The following is a 21445-nucleotide window of genomic DNA, read 5'->3' on the forward strand; positions in this document are numbered from 1 at the left end:
ATACATCGACTATCTCCCACCACCCACACTACGCAGAAACACAGTAGCTGTATCCCAACCAAAGGTTCGAGCAATCGCTGCTCAGCTGCGTATTCCAGCTCATAAGCTGCGCCATTGTAATGCCGAATTTCTGCTCCACAACGCCGCAGTAGTCGCCACTCTGAACGGTATACCAGCCCTTGCAGCTCGCCGACGCGCCGGGAGCCTTCTGGGCCGACGGCGACGGATCGCCGACCGTAGTGGCGCCGCCCGTGTTCCCGCCCGTGGTCGCAGGCGTGCCGGTGTTGTCGTTGCCGCCAGAGGTCGTCTTGCCGGTCATGGAGCCGATGGTGGCTTCGGAGCATGTGTGCGCTGCGGAGACCCAGCCAGTCAGGCGGTTGGCGATGTCCGAGGCGTAGCAGTGGGTTGCAACGCCGGCGCCGAGGTTGCCGCCGGCCGCGATCGAGCCCGAGTTGTAGATGCGCGCCGCCTTGTAGTACATGCTCACGTCCGTGGCGCCGGACTCGGCGAGGCATTGCTTCAACCCGTCGCCGCTGCTGGTGCCGGCCGCACCGTCGCGGATCATCTGTGTGATGGTGGAGGAGGGGCATGGGTTCTGCACGCCGTTCTCGTTGCAGGTGGCGGCGCCGTTGTGGTCTTGCATCAAGCCGGGGTTGCGCACGCCCCAGTTGGTTGTGGGGGCGCGGACGCAGCCGTTCGATTCTTGCATCATAATAGCGAGAATGAAGCGGGCGTCGATGCCGGTTTCGCGAGCAACGGTCTTGATGCCATTGCAGATATCGTTGATTTCGGAGGCGGAGTCATTGGGAACGGACCATTGGGGGCAGGAAGATTGCATGATAAATTTGTTGTTGTTGAACCTGCATAGATTAGTATGCCGAGGTGATTAAAGGTGGGCTTAGTGTAGGGATAGTGCACTTACATAGTATCAAAGCTAGAAACCCAGCTACTCTGAGCAGGCCATCCTTGAGAGATATCACCATTGCCTCCATAAATGGTGTACGTATCTGCGCCTTGCTTTACCAAGGAATGAATGGATGCAGCAGTGCTGCGTGAAGAATGAGTGAACGGGATAGGAGCCCCAAAAACGAGTGTGGACAGGCTGCCAGCAGCCAAGATCAAAAAAATGACAAGCATGATGGCTCTTGGTAAAAGAGTGACTAAGGAGCGGAAAGAATGAAACGCTTACCTGTGGTGGTGGTGCACTACCTATGGCTGTGGCCTACATCTTATAGCTTTGGTATCTTGAAGTCCAGACGGAAGCAAGGCAGAGACTAGATTAACCCAAACTGGATCCGGTACTTTAACGGCCAGAACAGTTCTAATACTCCGTCCGCGCGCGAAGTAGCGAGGCTAGTTCCTACGAGAGATCAGGGTAGGAAGACCCTTGGCAGAGAGTGGGGATGCGATTGCGAGCATAAAAGGAAAATCGGGTACATGGATGATGTTCCTTTGCCGATACCTGATAGACATATTAATCGTTCAGAATACTGCAATTGGTCATTATGGACGTGGGTCCCTCGCTAGGTACTTTGGCGTGACATGATACCTCCCAGATGAGCGGAGCTTGTCGGAGATGACGGTTGCATAGCATCGAGACATCTCATCCAGCAGTGTGACAGCGAAGAGGCAAAGTAACCGTGCTGTACCAGCTCTGGGGAGACCGGGCTCCACCCCACGTTTCGGCGGCGCCACAACGCCAGAGACCCTAGCAGATGGAACGAGTTGAATCCTGGTTGCGGAGCGCTGATAGGATGTGATGAGGCTTTGCTCGGATATGAAGAAGCACAAAAGACAACTCTAAAAGGACGTCAAGACTGCCACCGTTGCTAGACTCGGCATTCTCGCAAGCGGACCCAAGCCTTCGGCGGCGCTATGAAAGCTTGATATAACCCAGAATCCGCGTCGAATTACCTTGCATTATGCCGGAAAATAAAGAGCGTATCGGATCAAGGGAAGCGGCCCGAGGAAGTCTATAGTCTGCGTACACCCCCTTGGTACAGGCCAGCACGCAATTTCCTCTGAAACAAAAGCTTCGAGGCTCTGCCTCTTGCATCGCTCGGTTCCGTAGATAAATGCTTCAACCCTATTGTGTAACATGAGAAGACGAAAAGATGATAGCAAAAGTCCAGTACGAGAAGCAAGGATGAAGAGAACACTAAAAAAGGCACCCGTCTCAATCAATATGAGGTGCAGAGAAGTCGAGATACATACCCTTCTCGCCGTGCGCCTTCGTCTCATTTCGGCGATCGCCCTGGTTCCTGGCCTTAAGCGACTCGGCCGAGAAGTGAGGTAGAGGAATCAACTTGTCATTGGCGTCTCATCAAAATCTAATCCCGCTCGGAAGCCGGCAAAGATGGCGAATGGGGAAGGTTGAATTTACCCCAGCAATTACGTTATCTCGGGCCCAGACCTTCTTCCGAGGTTCAACCATGTACACTAAACCGTTTTGGGCTTTACCTTCGTTAGAAGGTCTGGTATGGGCATTAGATTTTGGGTAGAGAGACATGAGGTGATTGGGCCAAAATATACCTTTCTGCTCCCAAATCTATTAATCACCACAACACTTGAAGTTATTCGTGATAGCTAGAATTACTAAATCAGCTGCGGTTAGCAAGACCGCGTCTTCAGATCTCCTAAATTTGAGCTTGTCGCGTCGCTGCGTGCGTCGTTGGGTACGTCGTAAAACTACCAGGTCAAATTAGATTTTGCTGCATTTGATTCGCCTTGTCTAGTTCTATAACGTCACGTTGGCCGTTAGTTCATATAGACGTTGGTTGATAGTTAGTTGGCGGGTAATTGTATTTATATGACGCTTGTCTTTACATGTGGATTCATACAAATCGGCGCTTGCCTCTATTAATTTTCCGATCGGCACTTACCCCTTTCCGCTAAACTTCGTTTCATCTAAGTTTGCTGAGGTAAGAGATTGCTGGTTTGGCCAATTATAAGAGCAAGCGCCCCAACTTCACGAGAAGATGGATCGAGAAGATAAAACTCATAGTGGACGCCTCTTCAAAGCTAGTGGAGGAAAAAAAAAGGTACTAGAGATTCATACACGTGATTTGTTTAGTCAGCAAAACCTTTCGACCTCTAATTTTCTCCTTTTCTTGCGTGCGGTTTTCTTCTCCTCTTCTATGGCCAGAGAGACTAACATGTATAGTACACACTTAATACTCAAGTCATGGGCTCGATGAAATCGGCCTCTGCACCTCCACGCGGTGGAGCCCGGGAACCTGGCAGCTACTATTGATGTNCCNNTTGGATCGTGTCAATAGANTACCAGAGCAAACGCAGAGACGTGTGTACGGCTGCGCAGCGCCTGCGCAGCGACGTGGTGGTGGTGGTGTGAAAATTTTTCACTGGGGGGTGAGCCCCAGCAAAAAGTTTGAACACAGCTACCACGTCTATCGTACACGTTCGGTTATTCGAATTGACAAGCAATCATCCCTCCGGCGTACCCCCTCCCTTCTACGAATACTATATATACCGCACAGCAACCATACACATACGCAAACAATCCGCGCCCTGAGCGTAGCAGAGGCCCCCTATTTTAACATTACCTGGTAACCTGGGTATCTAGTTATAGGGACTGGTCCCCCCTATCTAGAGCGTCCTCTTATACCTCACGAATAGGTATAAGGGCCTAGGTTTGGGCCCTAGGGCAAAAGCGATACTAAGTTATATACACCCTGTTGTAGAAACCTTTTGATGAAGGAATAGATAAGAGACCTTAGCATGCAGGCCAGGGCGGAGCGCAAGCGTTATTATCAGGAGATATTTATAGGAGACTTGGAAAAGGAGCTAGGGACAGGCACACGACTTTATACAGGCAATATATAGACGTGGCAAAAATGGTTTAAGTGGCAGATGGGGCAAGACAGGCATTTTGGACACTCCTACGGAGTCTCAGAGCAGTAACCTGACGGTGTTTTTCCTCTTGTTGATGTAGTACGGATGCTATCTGGAAGTATTACCTCTCACGTTTCCCCTAGAGGTTTTTTGTACACCTAAAAAATGGGGTTTTTCTTAGATAAGGAGGTTTTTTCCCATAGGAATTAGTCTGTGTGGACCCATTAGGGGGACCAGGTCGGACGGTAAATTGAATTTATTATTAATACTCAAGTCATTATGCGGTATTGGTATTTATTGTTTTTCCGCATGATAGAGGCTGTTTCAATTTCACTAGCCCAGCGAAACTCCTTTGAGCAGCGTCTGCGCATCTAATTGACTTTAGAAGCCAGGAGCACGAGGGAACATGACTGAGTTCTAAGACTAAGATCATTTAATGGACAGAGTTAGATATTGATAACTATGTTTCAGAAGTGGAGCCACTCAACGGGTGCAATGATTCGAAGTACGATTCCCTCTGAGCACGAACGTCCATTGCAACATATAGCCAATTTGAGCAAGGTAGTACTGGAACATTTCAAACCTAGGACCCAAAGAGCCGCAATCATAGGCATTGGAAATAGATCATCAAAGAGGGTGTTTCATAACTCCTGCTCCAGAACCAGAACTATGGTATTCAAGGACGCATTTGCACTACCCTAAAGACGTTCAGCAGGCTTACCCGAATACAGTTTTGATATGGGCAAGACTAAGATGACCCCCGGGAGTACTATTTCTTGCGTAAGTAGTTTTGAAGCCTAAATAGCTTTAACTAGCTCCAGGAGAAAAGACCAAATGTTCAGCACCTCTCTGTACCACGCAAACAACTAAAATCGCTGTTCTGATCAGAGCCTGAAGTCGCCCACGAAGATTCGATAACCAGCACTGGATTATATTTACAAGTTGCATGACATAACGGCATAGAATTTTAATTCTATCTTATTTAGGATGTTGCATTTTAATTTTATACTAAAAGCCTTTTATACAATTAGCACATGCATTAATGTAAAACAGCTTCTTCCTAATATACGCATTTACCTATTGCACTTTGTTGGAAGGGTAACTAACATTTTTAAACCACTTTCAATTCAGTCGGATTATTAGAGAGATTTAATTCCACCCAGGGTAGGACCCATTCTATTTTAACGCTAATGAGAGTTCGAGATAGTAGTGGAAAGGAAACTATAATACACAAAAATTAAGGGATATTCCACCAGGACTTTCGTCGCTCCCCAACACCAACCGACCCTAATAGTACACCGGAACCGCAAAACCAACCTAAAAAACCGGCCTCAACGCCCCAAACGCCAAATCAAACGCCTCCTTCAACAGCTCCCTAGCCGCCGTAACCGTAACAACCCTCTCCGCACCCTCTGTTGCTGGTTCATCAACCGCAATCAGCCACTCTCCCGCCTCCCTCAAATGCTTCAGCCAAATCCCACTTGCCCGAACCTGCGACCCCATAAACTGCCGACTCCTCAACGGCATCCTAGCCCCATCAATCGGTCGCTCAGGCCTCCGCCACCCACACTCGGCCTGCAGAAACCGCTCCAGCGCCGCCCAAACTCGCGCAACCGTCTCGCCATACACGGTGGCGTCGTTAACGTCCTGCCCCGCGTTTCTCGCATCCCGTATCACGTTCCGCGGACTCGCGACCGGCGCCTCCCGCCCCAGCAGCACGATCCGCGCGCGCTGGCCCGCCCCGCCAACCTGTTCGCTCAGCCGCGCTAGTACGGCCACATCCTCGGCATCGAACGCAATGATGAAGTCGTAGCGGCTGAAATCCTCGGCCTCGAGCCCGCGGGCCTCGTGCCGCTGCAGCCGGTTCCGCACGTCGCGCTCCTCGAGACTGGTGCGGCCGGCGTGGAAGAGCGCGCGCAGGGCTAGGGGCTCGGGTAGGGCGGAGGCGGTGACGGGCACGGAGCGGGGGAGGTGGACGGCGCCGGCGTGGACGAGGAAGGGGCGGGTTATAAGGGTACTGGAGACGTAGAGGCCGGCGGAGTCGAGGCGTGTGAAGGGGTTTTTGGTGCCCGAGTTGAGGGTTTGGAGGCGGAGGAGCTCAGCGGCGGCATGGGCGATAATTGAGCGATCTGGGGGGTGTTAGTAGGGGAGAGGAGGGGGGAGAGATGCGGGGAGGGAATGAAGAGGGAAGGGGAGGGGGAAAGGAGAAGGCGGCGCACTCTGGTTGCCCTTGTCGACGAAGAGGATGGAGACAGGCTGAGGGACCGGGTACTCGTTCGTGGACCGCTTCGCAGGCTTCTTGGGTGGTGGAGGCGCGCGAGGCTGCGTCTGAGGCTCTGCAGGGTAGGGCTGGGCGAACGTAGGCATCGGCACGCTACGTATGCTGTTCTCCTGGTATCAAGGTACTATATCAAAGACAATAATTTGAGATCGATGTCGTGCAGCACCCGTCAGCCAGGCAGCACCGGCTCTATATACCAGCTACCCCACCATCTTTTTAATTCCTCATCCCCCTATGCGCCTGTCTCGAAGCAATCGCATGTGCCGGGCTGTGCACGAAGAGAATTCGTCATCCGTGGCCCTTGTTCCTGGGTCCAAAATGCCTGCGGCTCGTCTCGCCGAATGCCTAGCTGAAAGCATGGTATTACGTGAAGCGGCTGAAACGCCGCCTTTCTAGGATGGTGTAGAGCGAGGCAGCCCTATGGGAAAGCTATGAGTGGCTTGTGCGACGCTCGCGAACTGGTGGAGTGGCTGAGTCGCCAAATCACACCACTGGCCTCCCGACGACTGGCCCTGCTTCGCCCAGTGGCTGCTGCATACGGACTAATTTCCTACCCTTTCCAATCATGAGGCCTTCAGGCCGTGGCGCAAAGTTTATACGAGATGATGATACATTCTTAAAGTAAACAGAGGCTCTATTAAGTACAATGAACAAGAGAGAGCTATTTTGTCGGCCGGCGGTTAAGGTCCTTCGTTAGCATACTCTTCGACGTCGCCATCATTGTCGCTGTCGCTCGGTCTAAACATCCCTCAGAGAATCAACAATTTCTTACTTTCACTTGTTCGTACCGTTTATACTTGCATTTCTTTTACACGGCAGGCATTCACAGAGGCTCATACACCTAGCAGCGATTGGTCTTGATAAGGCTCGCAGCCTATGTTTAATGAATGTGTGGGCATAAGGCGCATTCATATAATTTTTCTGCGATCACATTTCTACAATCGTAGTATAGAGGTTCGTTGTAAAGACAGCACCCCTTTTATCCTAACCCGCTGGCGTCTTACCTTATCGATAAGACTGTGGTCCGTGCATGCAACACCAAAAGTTCGTTCAATCTAGGGCTCCTCATTGGTTGAAGTCTTATCGATAACGTAGTCACTATAACCACAAATGTCCATGATATCCCCAAATAGGCCATTTCAATTCTTACTCTACTGCTTGTTATACGATGATGTCAATGCATTTCATTTCCCCGTCATTTTGCCCTCTAAAATCAATCTCGCCCTCATCTTTGTCTCTGATGGCACCGACGGGCATTCTTAAGCAACGCTCGCCGCCCTCTGATACGTGACCTTTCACCAACCCAGTAGAAGGGGCATTCTCGAGCAACACTTGTTGCCTTGGCCTCTCATGGAACCAGTAGAAGGCGGGTGAAGTACGCTTACCGCTCATCGGTATGTGACATCTCATTGACACAGCAGAAGACACATGAACCACGCCACCGCCCGGTTAAGTCTTCCGGAGAACCACAAGATCTCTTAACCCGGAGCGCGAACTCCAACATACAAGGCGTCGCTTGTTACGAATCAACTTGGTTGCACAAGCCGAGTTTTTTGCCACCAGTAGGATCGCACGGATCTACAAGGCGGTGAGCCTAAATCTGCCTCTATATCTGCGAATGCTAGCAGTTCATTCCTAACTATATCTGTACCCTTACCTATCTTATCGATTAATCGCCCTGAGCCCAGTGTCTTTAACAAGATTCAAGTCAGAAATCATGTCACAAAATGCAAAATTACAAGTTGCAGTACTACGCACATTCGTACATGTTTGACTCAAGCCAAAATGCCTACACTAGCCCGCAGAAATGTAATTCGTTATGTCTAAACAACCTACCAGCATTCTCGACCAGTAATATCAACTACCAGGCCTACCTGAAAGGATTCATTGCATCCAAGGCTCCAGCAATTCAAGTGGACAACACAGGAATTCCATCTCTCCGAGGTCACTTCTTAGGACTGCGAGCCACATTCCGATTCCGATTCCAATCCCAGAAAGCTCACCGCGATGTCAAGTTGCTAGGCCTCCTCCGAACGAGAACAGCTGTTCCACGAGTGCAATTGAGACAATACCCACCGATCATAGCGCCGAATGTGATCAACGCGTTACTGCGGCCATACAGCGGTTTCTTCGAGGCCCTCTGAAGCGAAGCTTTAAGGCGCTTAAGCTGAAGGAAGAGTTATGGATTACGCTTTGATCGAACCTGCAAAAGGCTGAACAAGCGATCCCTGGAAGCACAGCAGTTTCTACACAGTGAGACAACAACACGAATGATGGGTGAGGGAGCAGCCTGGAATCCTTTCGAAATAACTGGCAAGCTCAATGGCAGGCGGTAGGATAGGATGTCAAAAGGTTCGAGGATGACATCAACGATCAGATCAGGTATGTTGGATTAAATGTCAGGTATCTTCCGACCTTCGCTGACTCTACCTCTATCAAGCCTGCACCTGTCGCTCTCAACTGATTACTCGAACGTAAACTACCTCGTCGTCCCCACGAGAACTGTATACCTAGGATTGCGCCGCCCCTGTCGCCGCTCGTGACAAACTCACGCTGAAGGAACCTACTTTTAGCACGAGGGTAAATGGCGCAAACGGCGTGATGGTGACTGTTATCCCGAACATAGAGAATAAGTTGACACAGGATCTCACAACACACTCTAACAGCCTAACAAAGAAGACGGACACGATGGCACAAGCCTTTAGTGCAGAGCTAGCAGCCATGCAGTGTCGAGGAAGCTGCCATAGTTTAGTCAGTAGTTCTTAGTGATCGACTCTAGGCCTCACTTTCGTAGAAGTCTAGCTACTCAAGCCAATATGCACTCTCTTTACAATTGACCCTTCTCGCGTCCTGACACTCTAATTCTGAGGCTAAAATAGTCCTGGGACCGGGACGCCGACCTTCTTAGGGGCCCGTCCTGTAGCGTTCCCCGTTAAAGCATCGCGCTACCTAACCTATTCTATTTCTGTGGCTGTTTCGAATGCGGATGGTGGAGTGACATTTTTGCCAAGGGAAGTGCGGGGAATTGCCTGGCCGTGGCTCCGGTCGTGGGTTAGTTGTTCGGGCGTCATTTTCACGAGTGCGAGGAGGGTCGTCGAGTGCAAAGATGTTGCAGGTATTAAGAGGGTGATTACTATTCTCTACAATTTGGTGGAAATATATCTAATAAAGACCTTCCAGGCGCGGTATCCCGTTATCTGCCCCGATCATGCAAAAACCCAACGAGAGACCACGGCATCATTATCCGTCCTAAGACTGCTTATCCGCCTTCGATGAACCGTCCCCAGTCGCTTCTATGTCTGTTGTCCTGCGTACTGGGTCGTGTCCGTGTAGTGTGGTTGTGTTGCTGCTGGCGAGGCCGAACCCCTCGCCGAATGTGTATGCGGATTCGCCGTGGATCGCGTCGTCGCCGATGACAAGGTTTTCTTCACTCATGCGGAGCGGGATACGTAGGACGTATTTGATGAAGAGCATGATTGCTGACGTCCAGAAGATGTTCCAGCCGATGATAAAGAGCGCGCCGACAATCTGCAGCCAGACCTGTTTGCCGTTGCCCTCAATGGCACCGCCAGGCGAGCTGATGGCAAATGCAGCGCAGCCCTCAGCTGTTGCGAACAGACCGACTAGGAAGCCACCGAGCGCACCGGCAACCATGTGAGTGTGAACAACGCCAAGTGTGTCGTCTACGATTTCGAAAATCTTGAATTTCTTCCCTGCAATATTCATCGAGATCCATGGAATACTGCCTGAGCAAGCGCCAATGATAATTGCACCCCATCCTGCTACCACACCAGCTGCCGGTGTAATGGCGACCAGACCTGTAATCATACCTTGGACTGCGCCAATGACAGAGGGCTTCTTGAAGAAGATGATGTCCATGACAGTCCAGACGAGAAGACTCATAGCAGTCGCAATGTTGGTGTTGATAACGGCTGCGCCAGCGTCAGGGCTGGCAGCATATGGATCACCTCCGTTGAAGCCGTTCCAGCCAATCCAAAGAATACCCGCACCAACAAGGCATAGGGTGGTGCTGTGAGGGACGGAGTTCTCGCGATCTGACCTCAGGCGAGGCCCTATCCAATATGCGCCGACAAATCCAGCCGTTCCAGAAGAAAGATGGATGACGTACCCGCCAGAGTAGTCAATAACACCCCGCTGGAAGAGGAAACCGCCACCCCAAAGGCTGAATGCGCCAACGGTATATGAAAGCGTTAGCCAGAGAGGCACAAAGACCATCCAGGCAGTGAAGTTCATTCGGCCCAAGAAAGCGCCAGCCGTGATAACGAGAGTAATTGCGGCAAAGACAAATTGGAAGTACACCATTGTCGACAGTGGAAAGTTTGCGGTGATATTGGCTGCGGGAATGACAGCTTGGCGGAGCTCCATATCCATAACTAGGACAGGACCTGGCCGACCAACGAATGGAAGCATATACTCTCCAAAAGCGGCTTTGTAGGCATAAATGACCCAGCATATCAGAACGGCGGCGAAAGCATACAATGCCATGAAGGCAGAATTGACGGCCCATTTCGTCTGCATAATACCGGCGTAGAGCACCATCAAACCTGGCACGCTTTGCAGCGCGACCAAGCTGGCGGCCGTGAGCTGCCAGGCATTGTCGCCTTTATTCAGCCAGTCCGGATTCGTTGGGTTAGGAGTTGCCATGATGAAAGGATATCTCGAAGCTCTGACGGAGGAGCAATCGAGAAGAAGGAATGACGGCGGTAATTTCAAAGCTCACCCTTATTCTTGGAGGACCTGCTTAAATATTATCGAGGTTCCTTGTCCTTTCGGATAGGTAATTTTGTGATGACCCCCATGTTTTCGCCTGGAAACCCCTAAACGAGTGCTCAAGGCGGCTCGGGGTGGGTGCTCGGTTGTTGATCGGTTCCTCAGCAGTGGTTCGAGCGGAGTGTATGAAGAGTTGAAAGCATACGAGGTAACCTTGGTGGTTGTTGGCCTGACAAGCCCCTAGGAACGCCAAACCTATAAACGTGCAGTCCGTTATCTGTGGCTGAGGCTTATCTGCACGTCCTGCGGCAGTGCGCTCTAGGGCCATTCATCCCGCCGATGGCGACGACCCGAGAACAAACGATTTGAGGAAGATGCGGATGACGAGCGTGGTGGTGTGGGGATAAGTAGTGATAGCTGGAGCTTCTCGTATTGTTCTTTGAGCTCTATTGACAATTTGGATTGAAAAGCCCTTTATCGGGTAGTGCGTCGAGATGCGGAGGAATAATGGTCCTTGCGTTTGTTTCTATCTCGGCTTGACTGAAACGCGCACTTCCAAAGTCCCTTGTGGGTTAGCGCCCGATACCGCGTGTTGGGCCCGATCCCCAGATTAACATGCTCGACGGATAAATGGTAGGGAGGTGATAGCCATGAAAGCTGGTAAAGGCCCAACGGCCGTCCTGCATACATCGCTGTTTGGTACGTTCAGACAAAGAACTCCGTCACCTCCCAGAGCAGTCAAAAGAGTGATACCCTATCTTTGCAGTATTATTGGAGCTTGCTACAAGCGTCGTGTCGCTTTCTCCTCCTACTAAACGATAAAGCCCCAGTTTTTCGAAGTGACTTTATTCCCGCAAATTAGGCTTCCCACGACTGTATACTCCTACCTCATGAGACATGTGTGCTACCATATTCTCAGGTTGTGTTCATGACTCAGGGTCCACTCTGCCACCAAGCAAAAGGCTGTTTGTTAGCCCACAAGCCATTTGGACAACACTACGGGCGTGGAGGTCCCCTGCAGGCAACCGGTTTAGCCGAGGTCCAAATGTTTAAATTTCCCAAGAACTAGGACCATATCTTGCGCCGGCGTGATGATAGTGTGTCACCAAGAGATAGGCGGAGAACGGTTGTGATCAGTAGTGTTAGTAAAGATAATTGTACCATCTAGACTTAGTTTCAATGGTGTTATCTTAAACCTAGTTCGATCAAGCATGTTGAGGCTTGAGGGCATCGAGCTGATCCTGCATTGAATACTCAAATCATCCTGGACGACTGCGAGTCGGCATATGATAATGTACGGAGAGCTACTGCCCTTCGTGCGCTGAGCCTTCGGGGTGTGACACGGTAACATGGTCAAACGCTCTCGACGCGGGTCTCGGGCTCCGATCGAGGGTTTTGGCGAGAGTTCCCGAAGCCAGGGCGTTTTCAAGGCATGTGTTATGGCACGGTAACTAGAGGGTGCCTGCGTCTAGTTATCCGGCGAGCAGCTGGGCCAACAAATATTAATTTGTCAAGCCGCCGACACCTGGCTGAACTGCATGCGTCAGAAACACTGAAAGAAGGTAGCGCAGTGCAGATTCGTGGTGCATTTTGAATGGGTGGAAATGAATATATAAATGAAATTGAGTGGAGTATCATCAGGGTCAAGTTAAGGTGTTTTATCCCCAGATATTCAAGCAACAGCGGACTGTCTTGGCCTCCACTTGGATTCTTGGCAAGGCTGGCTGAAGTGCACGTGCAGACGGGTTCCGGAGGTCCACTTTTCGATATGCGAGACTGATCTGAGCGGAATATTGGGGTTTCAAGACCACAGAAAATGCTCAGGATATATCGGTATTACCACTATCAACCCCATCGTGGGATTGTGCAGCAGGTTTGCTTTGGCGTTTGGACCACGTCTTCAGACACCAGCCGTCTCGAAAACGTTCCGTCCATTGCCGGTTACTATCGTCAGCAAAGGGAGATTGTCGAGTCCTACACAAGAATATTCAACTGCTTACAAGACTTAAAGAGCCTGTATGCGAAAAGCATTCCCAAAAGTCCTCTGAGGGTTGAGTATTCACGTGATCACACTCACAAAGCCTTCCTCTAAGCAATGAGTCAGAAGCACGACCTTGGTATTTTGAGGTATGTTCTTCATCCCACTCACACCCCCAACATGGATCCCCGCCCACAAGTCGGCGTCGCTGTCCTCGTCCTTGACGGCAATGGCAAAGTCATCATGGGCCAACGCCAAGGCAGCCATGGAGCAGGTAAGCAGCTACCATGCCCCGCCGACTTTGTGTAAACGAAAGCAAACCATGTCCACATTTAGGCACATGGGCCTTTCCTGGCGGCCACCTCGAGTATGGCGAGACGTTCGATGTATGTGCCAAGCGTGAGGTTCTCGAGGAGACGGGTCTACCTGTCGTTGGAATCCAGTTCCTGGCTGCGACAAACGACTTTATGCCGTCTGAGGGAAAGCATTATGTCACGGTTTTCGTGGGCTGCATGATTGAAGGCCAGAATAAAGAGCCTGTCGTGAGTAGTTTGTATTTCTTAGGTGCCGATTTTTGGTGAATTTGATGACATAAACATGGTATATCATGGGCTATAAGGGGCTAACATGTTATACTGGCCCGGCAGGCCATGGAGCCCAACAAGTGCTCTAAATGGGAGTGAATTTGTTGACAAGCATGGAGCCCAACAAGTGCTCTAAATGGGAGTGAATTTGTTGACAAGCATGGAGCCCAACAAGTGCTCTAAATGGGAGTGGATGCCTTGGCAAGACGTGCGGAAATGGGTTAAGGGGCAGACAGAGGCAGAGGCAGGGAAAGGCAAATGGAGTGGAGAATATCTGTTTCTGCCCATTGTGAATCTGTTCAGGCAGCATCCTGATTTTGATCCAACTACAGTGTATGGTGAGTCTTGAGTGCGACAAGCGTAGAATCAATCTTGAGCCCTCCTCCAGCTACTTCCGTTCTGACGATTACACCAATCAGACATTACTAGAGCTTAGAAATACACACATAATATGCCACTACAACTGTCTGTCATCAGTGCGTGAATGTCTACAACTTGATACTAATTATTCATATCCATTTCCCATAAACTGCAAAGCGTCCTCCTACTCCCTGAGCTTGCCGGGGCAGAGATGGTTGGAATTCCTGGTACAGCGGAATCCCCGTTATTACTATTGCCGGCTACCATTTTATTGCAATCGACATTTATGACTTCTTTTCTGTACCTATTTCTAAGTCGCCAGCAACGTCGGCACGCTTTGTCTGAGCACGGGAGTGGGGTGTTGGACAGGTATCCTGACACTTGCATCCCTTGTATTTGCCACTCGCGCATATATACACTCCGGGAGAGATGAGAGACCTGCAGGGCATGCTCTGGGGACATTCGAGTGCGGGATGCTCGCCACAAGCTACTCCTATGTATTGGCTAAATTCTTGAACATTTTGTGGACGAGCGGCATACCAGCGCGAGTTCCACTTGCGTCGAAATACTGAAAAAGGATCGATAGTCTTGATAGTGCAATTATGAGAGCGGCTATGACCACCGCCAGTGTGGCTATAACGAAGGATCGTGGTACGCGCACCGTGATGAAGCGTCCTAAGAGATCTAATTTATAAATCATTAGCATAGGCGGATCAGAATTGACTGTTTCAGGCCTTACGTGGACTTGACTGGACGTGATGCTAGGATAGAATGGCCGGAAAGCTAATTCGCTGATATTGCTACACCCGATGGGCGTGGCAGCCGGCTAAGTTGCTAATGAGTTCTCCCAGTGGCCAATGCCGAAACCCTAGTATATTAGGTTCCTCTATCGTTAGTCCTGTTTACCATCTGTGTTAGGAGCTGGCTCCAGATGGCTGAACCGTTGATGCTTTTTCCCGGGTGTTAGTAGCGCGATGACTTGCAGTAGTGGATTACGATGTCTTGCAGGCCATGCAGCTACCTGGGTTAATCTGTAGCAGGGCTTATCAGGACTATGCAGGTACTAGATCGCAGAATGTGGAGCGGCGGCAGGGGAGTCAGATAAGGTGGCATGGTCCTAATAGCTTGGGTGATTAGCGCGGTTTACTCAGCTGCCAACTTCAGCGCTGCAGTCCGTGACGTTGATTCACCTAAAAAACGAGACTGTTCAGCTTTTGATGAAATAGGAGATTGGGTGGGCATCAGCAACGTAGGGTAGATTCAGCGGCCCTCTCGTGTTATGAAGTGAATGCATTCATTGAGCTGAGACTGCCTATGAATGCTAGTGTGTACATAGGTGCTCTTGAGGCTCGTTAGACCATTGCAAGATTTTGCTAACCCCCTCACGTCTATGAGTGTTTGAGGGATTCGCTCATTCGCAAAAATCCCTCATCTTTCTAATGCTTTAGCTGTGACGAACCTCCTCAAAGGTCCTCGAGGACTCCTTAGCTCATCTATTTATGTCATGCTAGGCAATTCTTCGCTCCGGTGCCATGTCTACATTCGTGTTGTTGTACAAAGATCAAGCTAGATGAAGTCTTTCACTTCGGCCTTCTAAACGGATGCGCCTCGGTGTTCAGCACGAACTCGTCTAAGCTGATGAGGTCGGGCGGAGAGAAAACCAGGTAGAAGTATTTTAGCGTTTCCGCCAGCCAGAAACTCTGTCTAACATTAACACTAACGCCCAGGAATTCATAGGGAAGGCGAATTTATGATCATACCTCCATCGAATCATCCTGCATAGGATATTCATCTATTACTGACACATCCAATATTGCTGCATTTGCAAAGGCCGTTGATGTCGCATTCATTACGGCTGTGAACATGTCCCATGCCGCTTCCTGGTACTCCTTCTGGCCGGTGGTGCGATACAGCACGAAGACGCTCTCGATCGCTTCTGGCCGCAAGATGTACTTTCTGTCTCTGATAGCGGTAAACCCTACCGGCAGTCTTTCGGTCTTCACTGCCCTATTCACATCGTCAAGATATACTGGATGTGTTCGCTTGATGACTTCAGCCTCCCACTTCTTTTGCTCCCATGGGCAAGCTTCGCGCGATGCGCAAGGGAGCATAAGGAAGATCTCAGGCATTATTCCTGTGGGAAGTGCTTTGTATGTATAAATGCAGCCCTTGGCCAGCTTGGCGCCGATATCAACATGGTGCTTGTTCTCGAAAAGTCGGCCTCCAAGTGCAAACATGCCACCCACAAAGCATGTCAAATGTTGACCCTCTGGATCCAGTTCTGTATTGTTTGCAGACTCAGCCCTGACATTGCCAGATATCAAGATGTCCTCTCTACCGGGCACCATGGGGCGGAAGAGCATATGTTTGTCGACCATATCCATCGAATTTTCATACAGTTTCTTATACACGGGCTCCAAGCCTCCCAGGAGTGCAAATGTCTTAGGGAAATACTCGAAAACTGAATCAGCCATAGCTCCGAGAGTAAAAGACGAGTCATAGCTAAGATCCTGATCATACGCATTCATCCAAATCGGAAACATCCCAGGAAGTTTCGTGGTGTTCTGAGCGCGATCCAACAAATCTGTGACTCTTGCAACAGCGTCGTAGTATTTGGCATCTCCAGTAAGTTGCGCGAGCCTCACAAACTCCATAGTTAACGACCCGATACCTGCTATTGAAATATGGGAGTCGGCTGTAAAACCTTCCCCAAGCTTAGCTTTCTCGACGTCTAGACGGTCAATAGGCATTCTGTTTGGAGTGTCGAAAGCCCTGTAGAGCATCTCGCCAACCTGTACAGCTTTCTCCAGAAGTACCTTTTCATGACTAAGGTCATAGGCGCTAATAAGGCCTCCAAGATAGCGAATCGTGGTCTCGAAAACGCTGATTGTGGTCGAGCTGGTCTTTCCGAAGTCAATTGTAGCTACGGCTGCCACTGCTTCGTTAAACTCTTCTTTCAGGCCCATTATCCACAGAGTGTCCAGCGCATCGACTAGTGTCGCTGCCCAGCCGCCAAATGTGTCTTTCCCCTCGTTGGAAATTGGCTTCAGCTCATCCCGCATCCACGCCGACTTCTTATAGCTATTCCAGGCCCTTTGAAAGGCATGTCTCACAGCCAGTTGTCTCTTATCCCGTTTTACACGTTCAGGCTTTTTTTCGGCCACAAAATCGTATTGGATGCGAGGAAGAGCTAGGGGTTTTCCCGTAGGTATAGTTGCGAATGATTGCGGGGTATTTTGGACAGGCGCGCCTCTCCAGTCGAAACTGCTTATATCTGTGTATTTTCTATGTTTGCCATTATTCATGTACTCTTCAAGCCTGCCACTGTCGAACGATAAAGGATCAGCGCGCTGGTTGAACAGGTAAAGGATCGACAGGAGAGTTATGACGGTAATTGCATAGAGTCTTGTCCGCTTGTTGCGGTAGTTGGAGAACATGTCGCGTTGAAGGGATATCCGAGAAGAAACGAGACCTAAATTAATGAGCGACAAACAAGAGGTCCTACGCAAAGAAGAATGAGTTGCTCCAAGGGAAAAGGGAATCAATATCGGTGCCAAGAGGCTTCTCTACCCCACGCTTGCTCAAGACTGCAGCCCAATGCTTCCGAAGCAGGCCACCGGATAAATAAATGGATATCAGTGAAGAGGTATGTAGGTATAGAGCGCACCAAGGCAATACATCTTTGTATGTTTTGTCAGCAACCAACTGTAACCAGGGCGTGACACAGTTTAGGCGTTGGATCTTGTTATGCCAAGAAAACGTAAGACCCCGCCAAGCGCTTGAGAAGGAAGCCGGGCGGCTCTTCAGCTGTGCCGTCTTCATATGAGCCTCAGCTGCCTCGCCACCATCGCAACAACCAGAGACTATTCAAGATATGAAGACATGCCCGTTACGACCAGCAGAAGTTCGGATATTAGGATATGGTTGCAGCTCTTAAAGTACTCTGGCGGCTAAATAAGTCTGCATCATTCGATCAAGGCTAAGCTATGGCCGAGGATCCCCAAAGGTGACTTCAACTTACAAAACAGCCAATCAAACGTAGCGAGCAGGTTCCGACCAGACCGTCAGACTAAGCATCTCACCACCCGTTCAAGAAACAAGTATCAACCACAGAGGCTGCGTCGTATTTCCTCAAGCATAATTTTGTAGCACTATTTATTGACCCGAGGTACGAGTGGTCTATATTTTCGGGTCCCAGATTTCAAACTTTGCCAAGCCAGCTTTTGATTGGTTCAAAAAATGTTGCGCGCGGTAAGTTATGGCAGAATCCACGTGACGAACATTAAAATATTATAAACATCAAAATATCCTAGTATTGCGCCTTCCTTTTTGTTAATACCTCTATTAATACCACTATATATATTATAAATATGGCAGATCCTACTGTAATTGAGTGCAGCAAGTGCTATATCCATAAGCCCCGCCTTAACTTTGTTAAAGACGGCCCTTTAAAGAAGCTTTTAAAGCTATGCCAGTTATGTCGGTTAAAGGCGCGTCTTCCCTATATACTACTTCTACCTCTACTTACTTTTCTAGGCCTTTAAATATGTTTTAAATAAGCGGAGAGCTCTTATAGAGCCAGGTTCTGCTACTAAGAGTTGTCCTATAAGGCGCTAGTAAATTACTTTACCTAAAAATGATACCAAGAACGCCTTCTTGCCTTGCGGCTAGAATAGCCAAGATACCCCTAAAATAGCTTAACGGCGGAAGATAATTAGGGCAATATAAAGGGAGTACTGCATTCTTAATCAGCGGGGTAAGGCTTACTTGCCTACTCCTCCGCTATATACTATAGACGAAGCTCCATACAGTAAAAGAGGCACTTTAGATAACCCAAATACGTCCTTGCCGGGGCTAGCTCCTATGCCTACTCTACTGCCAATACCTACTCCGGCTACGGCCACACTACTACCCGTTTCGGCTGTTAATTAGGAGTAAATTAAGAAGTTTAGGAGTATATTATAGGCTAAATATATAGAGACGTGTAGTTATTATAAGGAGCGGTGGTTCTAAATGGGCCTAGCTATAAAGGGTAATAATATAGGTATATATAAAGCCTATATTAAGGACGCCAATAGCCTTAAAGATCTAACCCTTTCTCCCCTATTTGGTAAAAGCAACGGGCTCAATCCGGGGCCTATTTCTAGCTTCCTACCTATACTTACCGCGGTAGAGGAGCTTCTAATTACGCGCGTATATATTTATCTGCAAGTCGTACGTATACGCGGCTAGCAATATCGCTATACTAGCCACGTCTGCTGCTTTGGCTAGAATACACCAAAGACTTAGAGGCAGCTACTATGGCTACCTACTAAACTTAATATACTGGTCGTAAGGCCTACGGTAGTAGAGGGTGGCAAATACCTAAGTTAGCGGTTTACCAAGCGGTATACTATAAGGCGCTCTACTATAGTATAGTGGCTTTACTTTCTAAAGGTTAATTATCCTAATTATCGCGATGTTAAAATATATAGCACTTAGCTTACTAGCTTACCCAAAAATAGCTCTATATTAGATTAGCTACCTTATATTAATAAGTTAGAGTCTAATTCTAGTAGCCCGACGGCTTACCCTACTACTCCTATATAACGTCCTTTTACTATTAATCCTCTACCTACCAAACTTAGCAGTAATATACTAAACGGCGAATTTAATAATAATATACTAGATACTTTGGTTTCTAATCTAGTGCCTAACCTTAGTAAATTAGAGCTTTTAGGTCGCGAGGTTTAATACTAATAAGACTTACAAGCGGGCCTAAAGGTTCCTACTATACGATAGACACCTCTCTCTAAGCGATTAGCTAGTTTTATTATACGCAGCGCCTTTTTTACTCTGTTTCCTTATAGTAAAGCCGATTTTAATATACCATAAAGCCGTACAGTTACCCTGGCTACGTACACTAAGCATATGCTTAAGTATTAGGACGGTCAGTTTGGCCGCTACCCCTTATTTTACTACTATATATTTAATTAAATTATAAAAGAGCAAGCCCTTAACGCCACCCGCTTCCTCTACAGCTAATTAAATAAAAATAGTCTATCTTTAGATAAGTTTAGTAATATTATAAATAGCAATAGGGGTAGCTAGTTGCTAAATAAGATTGTACGGCATATATGGAACCTTAAGGGCACTAGACCTTACTAGAGGTAGAAGAGGAATAAGCTTACAGCTTATACTAAGAATATTAAAAGCGGGTCTCTATTCTTTAAACTTAGCGCTACTAATCTATATTAGCATAATCTACACTCTTATATACCTCTATTTAACAAATATAAGGCTACTAATAAGGCTTAGCGCTACCGGATTGTTTTTTAGAATCTTAACGATAATCCGCATATTATTGCTTACTAGCTATATCGCCGCTTTAATCTGTTTAGGAAGCACATGCTTATAGGCCTATTTAATAGCACTAACTTTTAGTCCTAATATAAGTGGTAAGTATAAGGTAGCGGCTATATATATAGCTTCTTATAGAGTTTAACAGCCCTAAGGCTAGATCCGTTAGCTATTAAATTAAGGGCGGCTTTTGCTAAGTACTAGGCTACTTTTATATCCGTAATCAATCCTAATTAATCTAGGCCTCCCGATCTTTAATATCCTTCTACTCTTAGCTATAAAGAACAGCTTAATACTAGTAAGCTTCTTACTACCTACCTTAATCGATTTTAACAGCACCATAATTGCACCGAATTTTACTGCTTATAATTAAAGAAAGGCTCCACTAGAGTAAAGGAGTACCGCTTTTATTTTCTACGCTCTTTCCGTAATAAGGCCGCTGTATTAAAGGATTAAAATCTATATTACTAGACGTTCTATCTATAACGTAATAATAAGCTTCTTAATAGTTATAATGCAGCTATAATATTAGCGTAGATGGCGAATATTAATACGTCACCCGCTATAAGTATATTAGTAATAGTTAACTATATAGGCAAGTATTATAGTAAGAAAGAGAAGAAATCGACTTCCTACTAGGAGTTACTCTAATCAGTATAGCCGTATGCTAATAGCCTTTATGCCTTTAGTTCGGTCGTGGCTAGGTTTATAAATAAGCTTATTACTAAACGCGATTAGTTAGCGCAGGAGGTATACTATTTACTTCTTAATATTCCCCTTTATAAAGGCTCTAGGAATATAGTAACTTTAAACTACTACTAGGAGGATAATTAAAGCGCTACGTATAAGCTTAATAATGGGTAACTAAGAGGGTGTGGACTATCTAACTATAAGAAGTATAAGCGCCGCCCAGATAGGGTAGAGGATGTTACTTTCCTCAATTTTCTACTCTATTTTAATTACTCTACTTATAAGCGTCGGCTAAGAGTAAGGCCTTAAGTTATATTATACTTTCTATAATATAACGGCGATCGTTTCTATCTGTAGTATCCTAAGTTCTATCGCGTAAAGCTTATTCTTTATTACCCGTAGAGGGAGTATAAGGAAGTAGCTACTTATACTAATAGATTTAGGGCTCCTAATTATATAGCTTCCTATTAGGCTTACGTTAACTCTTATTAGCATCTGCCTAACTACTTCTATAATTAGAAACTAGAGGAAGGTTACAAAACTACTAATAATATTAATGAGTTTAAGGGCGATTTTGCAGACAACTTAGAGCTATACTAGTCCTTTAAGGCCCTATATACCCGCATTTAA

At 47.9% G+C, this 21445-nt stretch overlaps 8 protein-coding genes across 8 annotated transcripts; 2 read left to right on the plus strand and 6 right to left on the minus strand.

Moving 5' to 3' along the window:
• Positions 1 to 28: 28 nt before the first annotated feature.
• On the minus strand, positions 29 to 1137 carry K441DRAFT_679679 (carbohydrate-binding module family 50 protein; the record flags this gene model as incomplete). The annotated part of the gene is made up of 2 exons (XM_067651293.1): positions 29 to 860; positions 923 to 1137. The coding sequence occupies 2 exons, from the start codon at positions 1135 to 1137 to the stop codon at positions 29 to 31; spliced, it is 1047 nt and encodes a 348-aa protein (XP_067500984.1).
• Positions 1138 to 1869: 732 nt separating this feature from the next.
• Positions 1870 to 2283, minus strand: K441DRAFT_208564 (uncharacterized protein). Its single transcript, XM_067640527.1, has one exon. It carries the CDS (start codon positions 2239 to 2241, stop codon positions 1921 to 1923), a length of 321 nt encoding a protein of 106 aa, XP_067500985.1. The 5' UTR covers positions 2242 to 2283; the 3' UTR covers positions 1870 to 1920.
• Positions 2284 to 4982: 2699 nt separating this feature from the next.
• Positions 4983 to 6517, minus strand: K441DRAFT_698503 (uncharacterized protein). Its single transcript, XM_067653070.1, has 2 exons — positions 6072 to 6517; positions 4983 to 5981 (listed from the first exon to the last, which is right to left on the minus strand). The coding sequence occupies exons 1-2, from the start codon at positions 6217 to 6219 to the stop codon at positions 5170 to 5172; spliced, it is 960 nt and encodes a 319-aa protein (XP_067500986.1). The 5' UTR covers positions 6220 to 6517; the 3' UTR covers positions 4983 to 5169.
• A 1185-nt stretch (positions 6518 to 7702) lies between these two features.
• K441DRAFT_208695 (uncharacterized protein) lies at positions 7703 to 8431 on the plus strand. The gene has a single exon (XM_067640529.1). It carries the CDS (start codon positions 7861 to 7863, stop codon positions 8275 to 8277), a length of 417 nt encoding a protein of 138 aa, XP_067500987.1. The 5' UTR covers positions 7703 to 7860; the 3' UTR covers positions 8278 to 8431.
• A 951-nt stretch (positions 8432 to 9382) lies between these two features.
• Positions 9383 to 10798, minus strand: K441DRAFT_679682 (ammonium transporter; the record flags this gene model as incomplete). Its single annotated transcript, XM_067651294.1, has 1 exon — positions 9383 to 10798. The coding sequence occupies one exon, from the start codon at positions 10796 to 10798 to the stop codon at positions 9383 to 9385; it is 1416 nt and encodes a 471-aa protein (XP_067500988.1).
• A 2224-nt stretch (positions 10799 to 13022) lies between these two features.
• On the plus strand, positions 13023 to 13831 carry K441DRAFT_729322 (uncharacterized protein; the record flags this gene model as incomplete). The annotated part of the gene is made up of 3 exons (XM_067654192.1): positions 13023 to 13116; positions 13179 to 13395; positions 13586 to 13831. The coding sequence occupies 3 exons, from the start codon at positions 13023 to 13025 to the stop codon at positions 13773 to 13775; spliced, it is 501 nt and encodes a 166-aa protein (XP_067500989.1). The 3' UTR covers positions 13776 to 13831.
• Positions 13832 to 15366: 1535 nt separating this feature from the next.
• K441DRAFT_574939 (glycoside hydrolase family 47 protein) lies at positions 15367 to 17223 on the minus strand (the record flags this gene model as incomplete). Its single annotated transcript, XM_067644130.1, has 2 exons — positions 15367 to 15486; positions 15547 to 17223. 2 exons carry the CDS (start codon positions 17221 to 17223, stop codon positions 15367 to 15369), a joined length of 1797 nt encoding a protein of 598 aa, XP_067500990.1.
• On the minus strand, positions 17167 to 17736 carry K441DRAFT_208691 (uncharacterized protein). The gene has a single exon (XM_067640528.1). The coding sequence runs from the start codon at positions 17606 to 17608 to the stop codon at positions 17288 to 17290; it is 321 nt and encodes a 106-aa protein (XP_067500991.1). The 5' UTR covers positions 17609 to 17736; the 3' UTR covers positions 17167 to 17287.
• Between the last annotated feature and the right edge of the window lie 3709 nt (positions 17737 to 21445).

Source organism: Cenococcum geophilum (assembly GCF_001692895.1).
Source record: "Cenococcum geophilum 1.58 unplaced genomic scaffold K441scaffold_39, whole genome shotgun sequence".
Taxonomy (NCBI): domain Eukaryota; kingdom Fungi; phylum Ascomycota; class Dothideomycetes; order Gloniales; family Gloniaceae; genus Cenococcum; species Cenococcum geophilum.

Coding starts and splice junctions, on each gene's coding strand:
- K441DRAFT_208564 (XM_067640527.1), bottom strand. CDS start 2,241: ATGAGACGAAGGCGCACGGCGAGAAGGGTATGTATCTCGACTTCTCTG.
- K441DRAFT_698503 (XM_067653070.1), bottom strand. CDS start 6,219: ATGCCTACGTTCGCCCAGCCCTACCCTGCAGAGCCTCAGACGCAGCCT. Junction 5,982..6,071: donor CGTCGACAAGGGCAACCAGA/GTGCGCCGCCTT, acceptor AACACCCCCCAG/ATCGCTCAATTATCGCCCAT.
- K441DRAFT_208695 (XM_067640529.1), top strand. CDS start 7,861: ATGCAAAATTACAAGTTGCAGTACTACGCACATTCGTACATGTTTGAC.
- K441DRAFT_208691 (XM_067640528.1), bottom strand. CDS start 17,608: ATGAAGACGGCACAGCTGAAGAGCCGCCCGGCTTCCTTCTCAAGCGCT.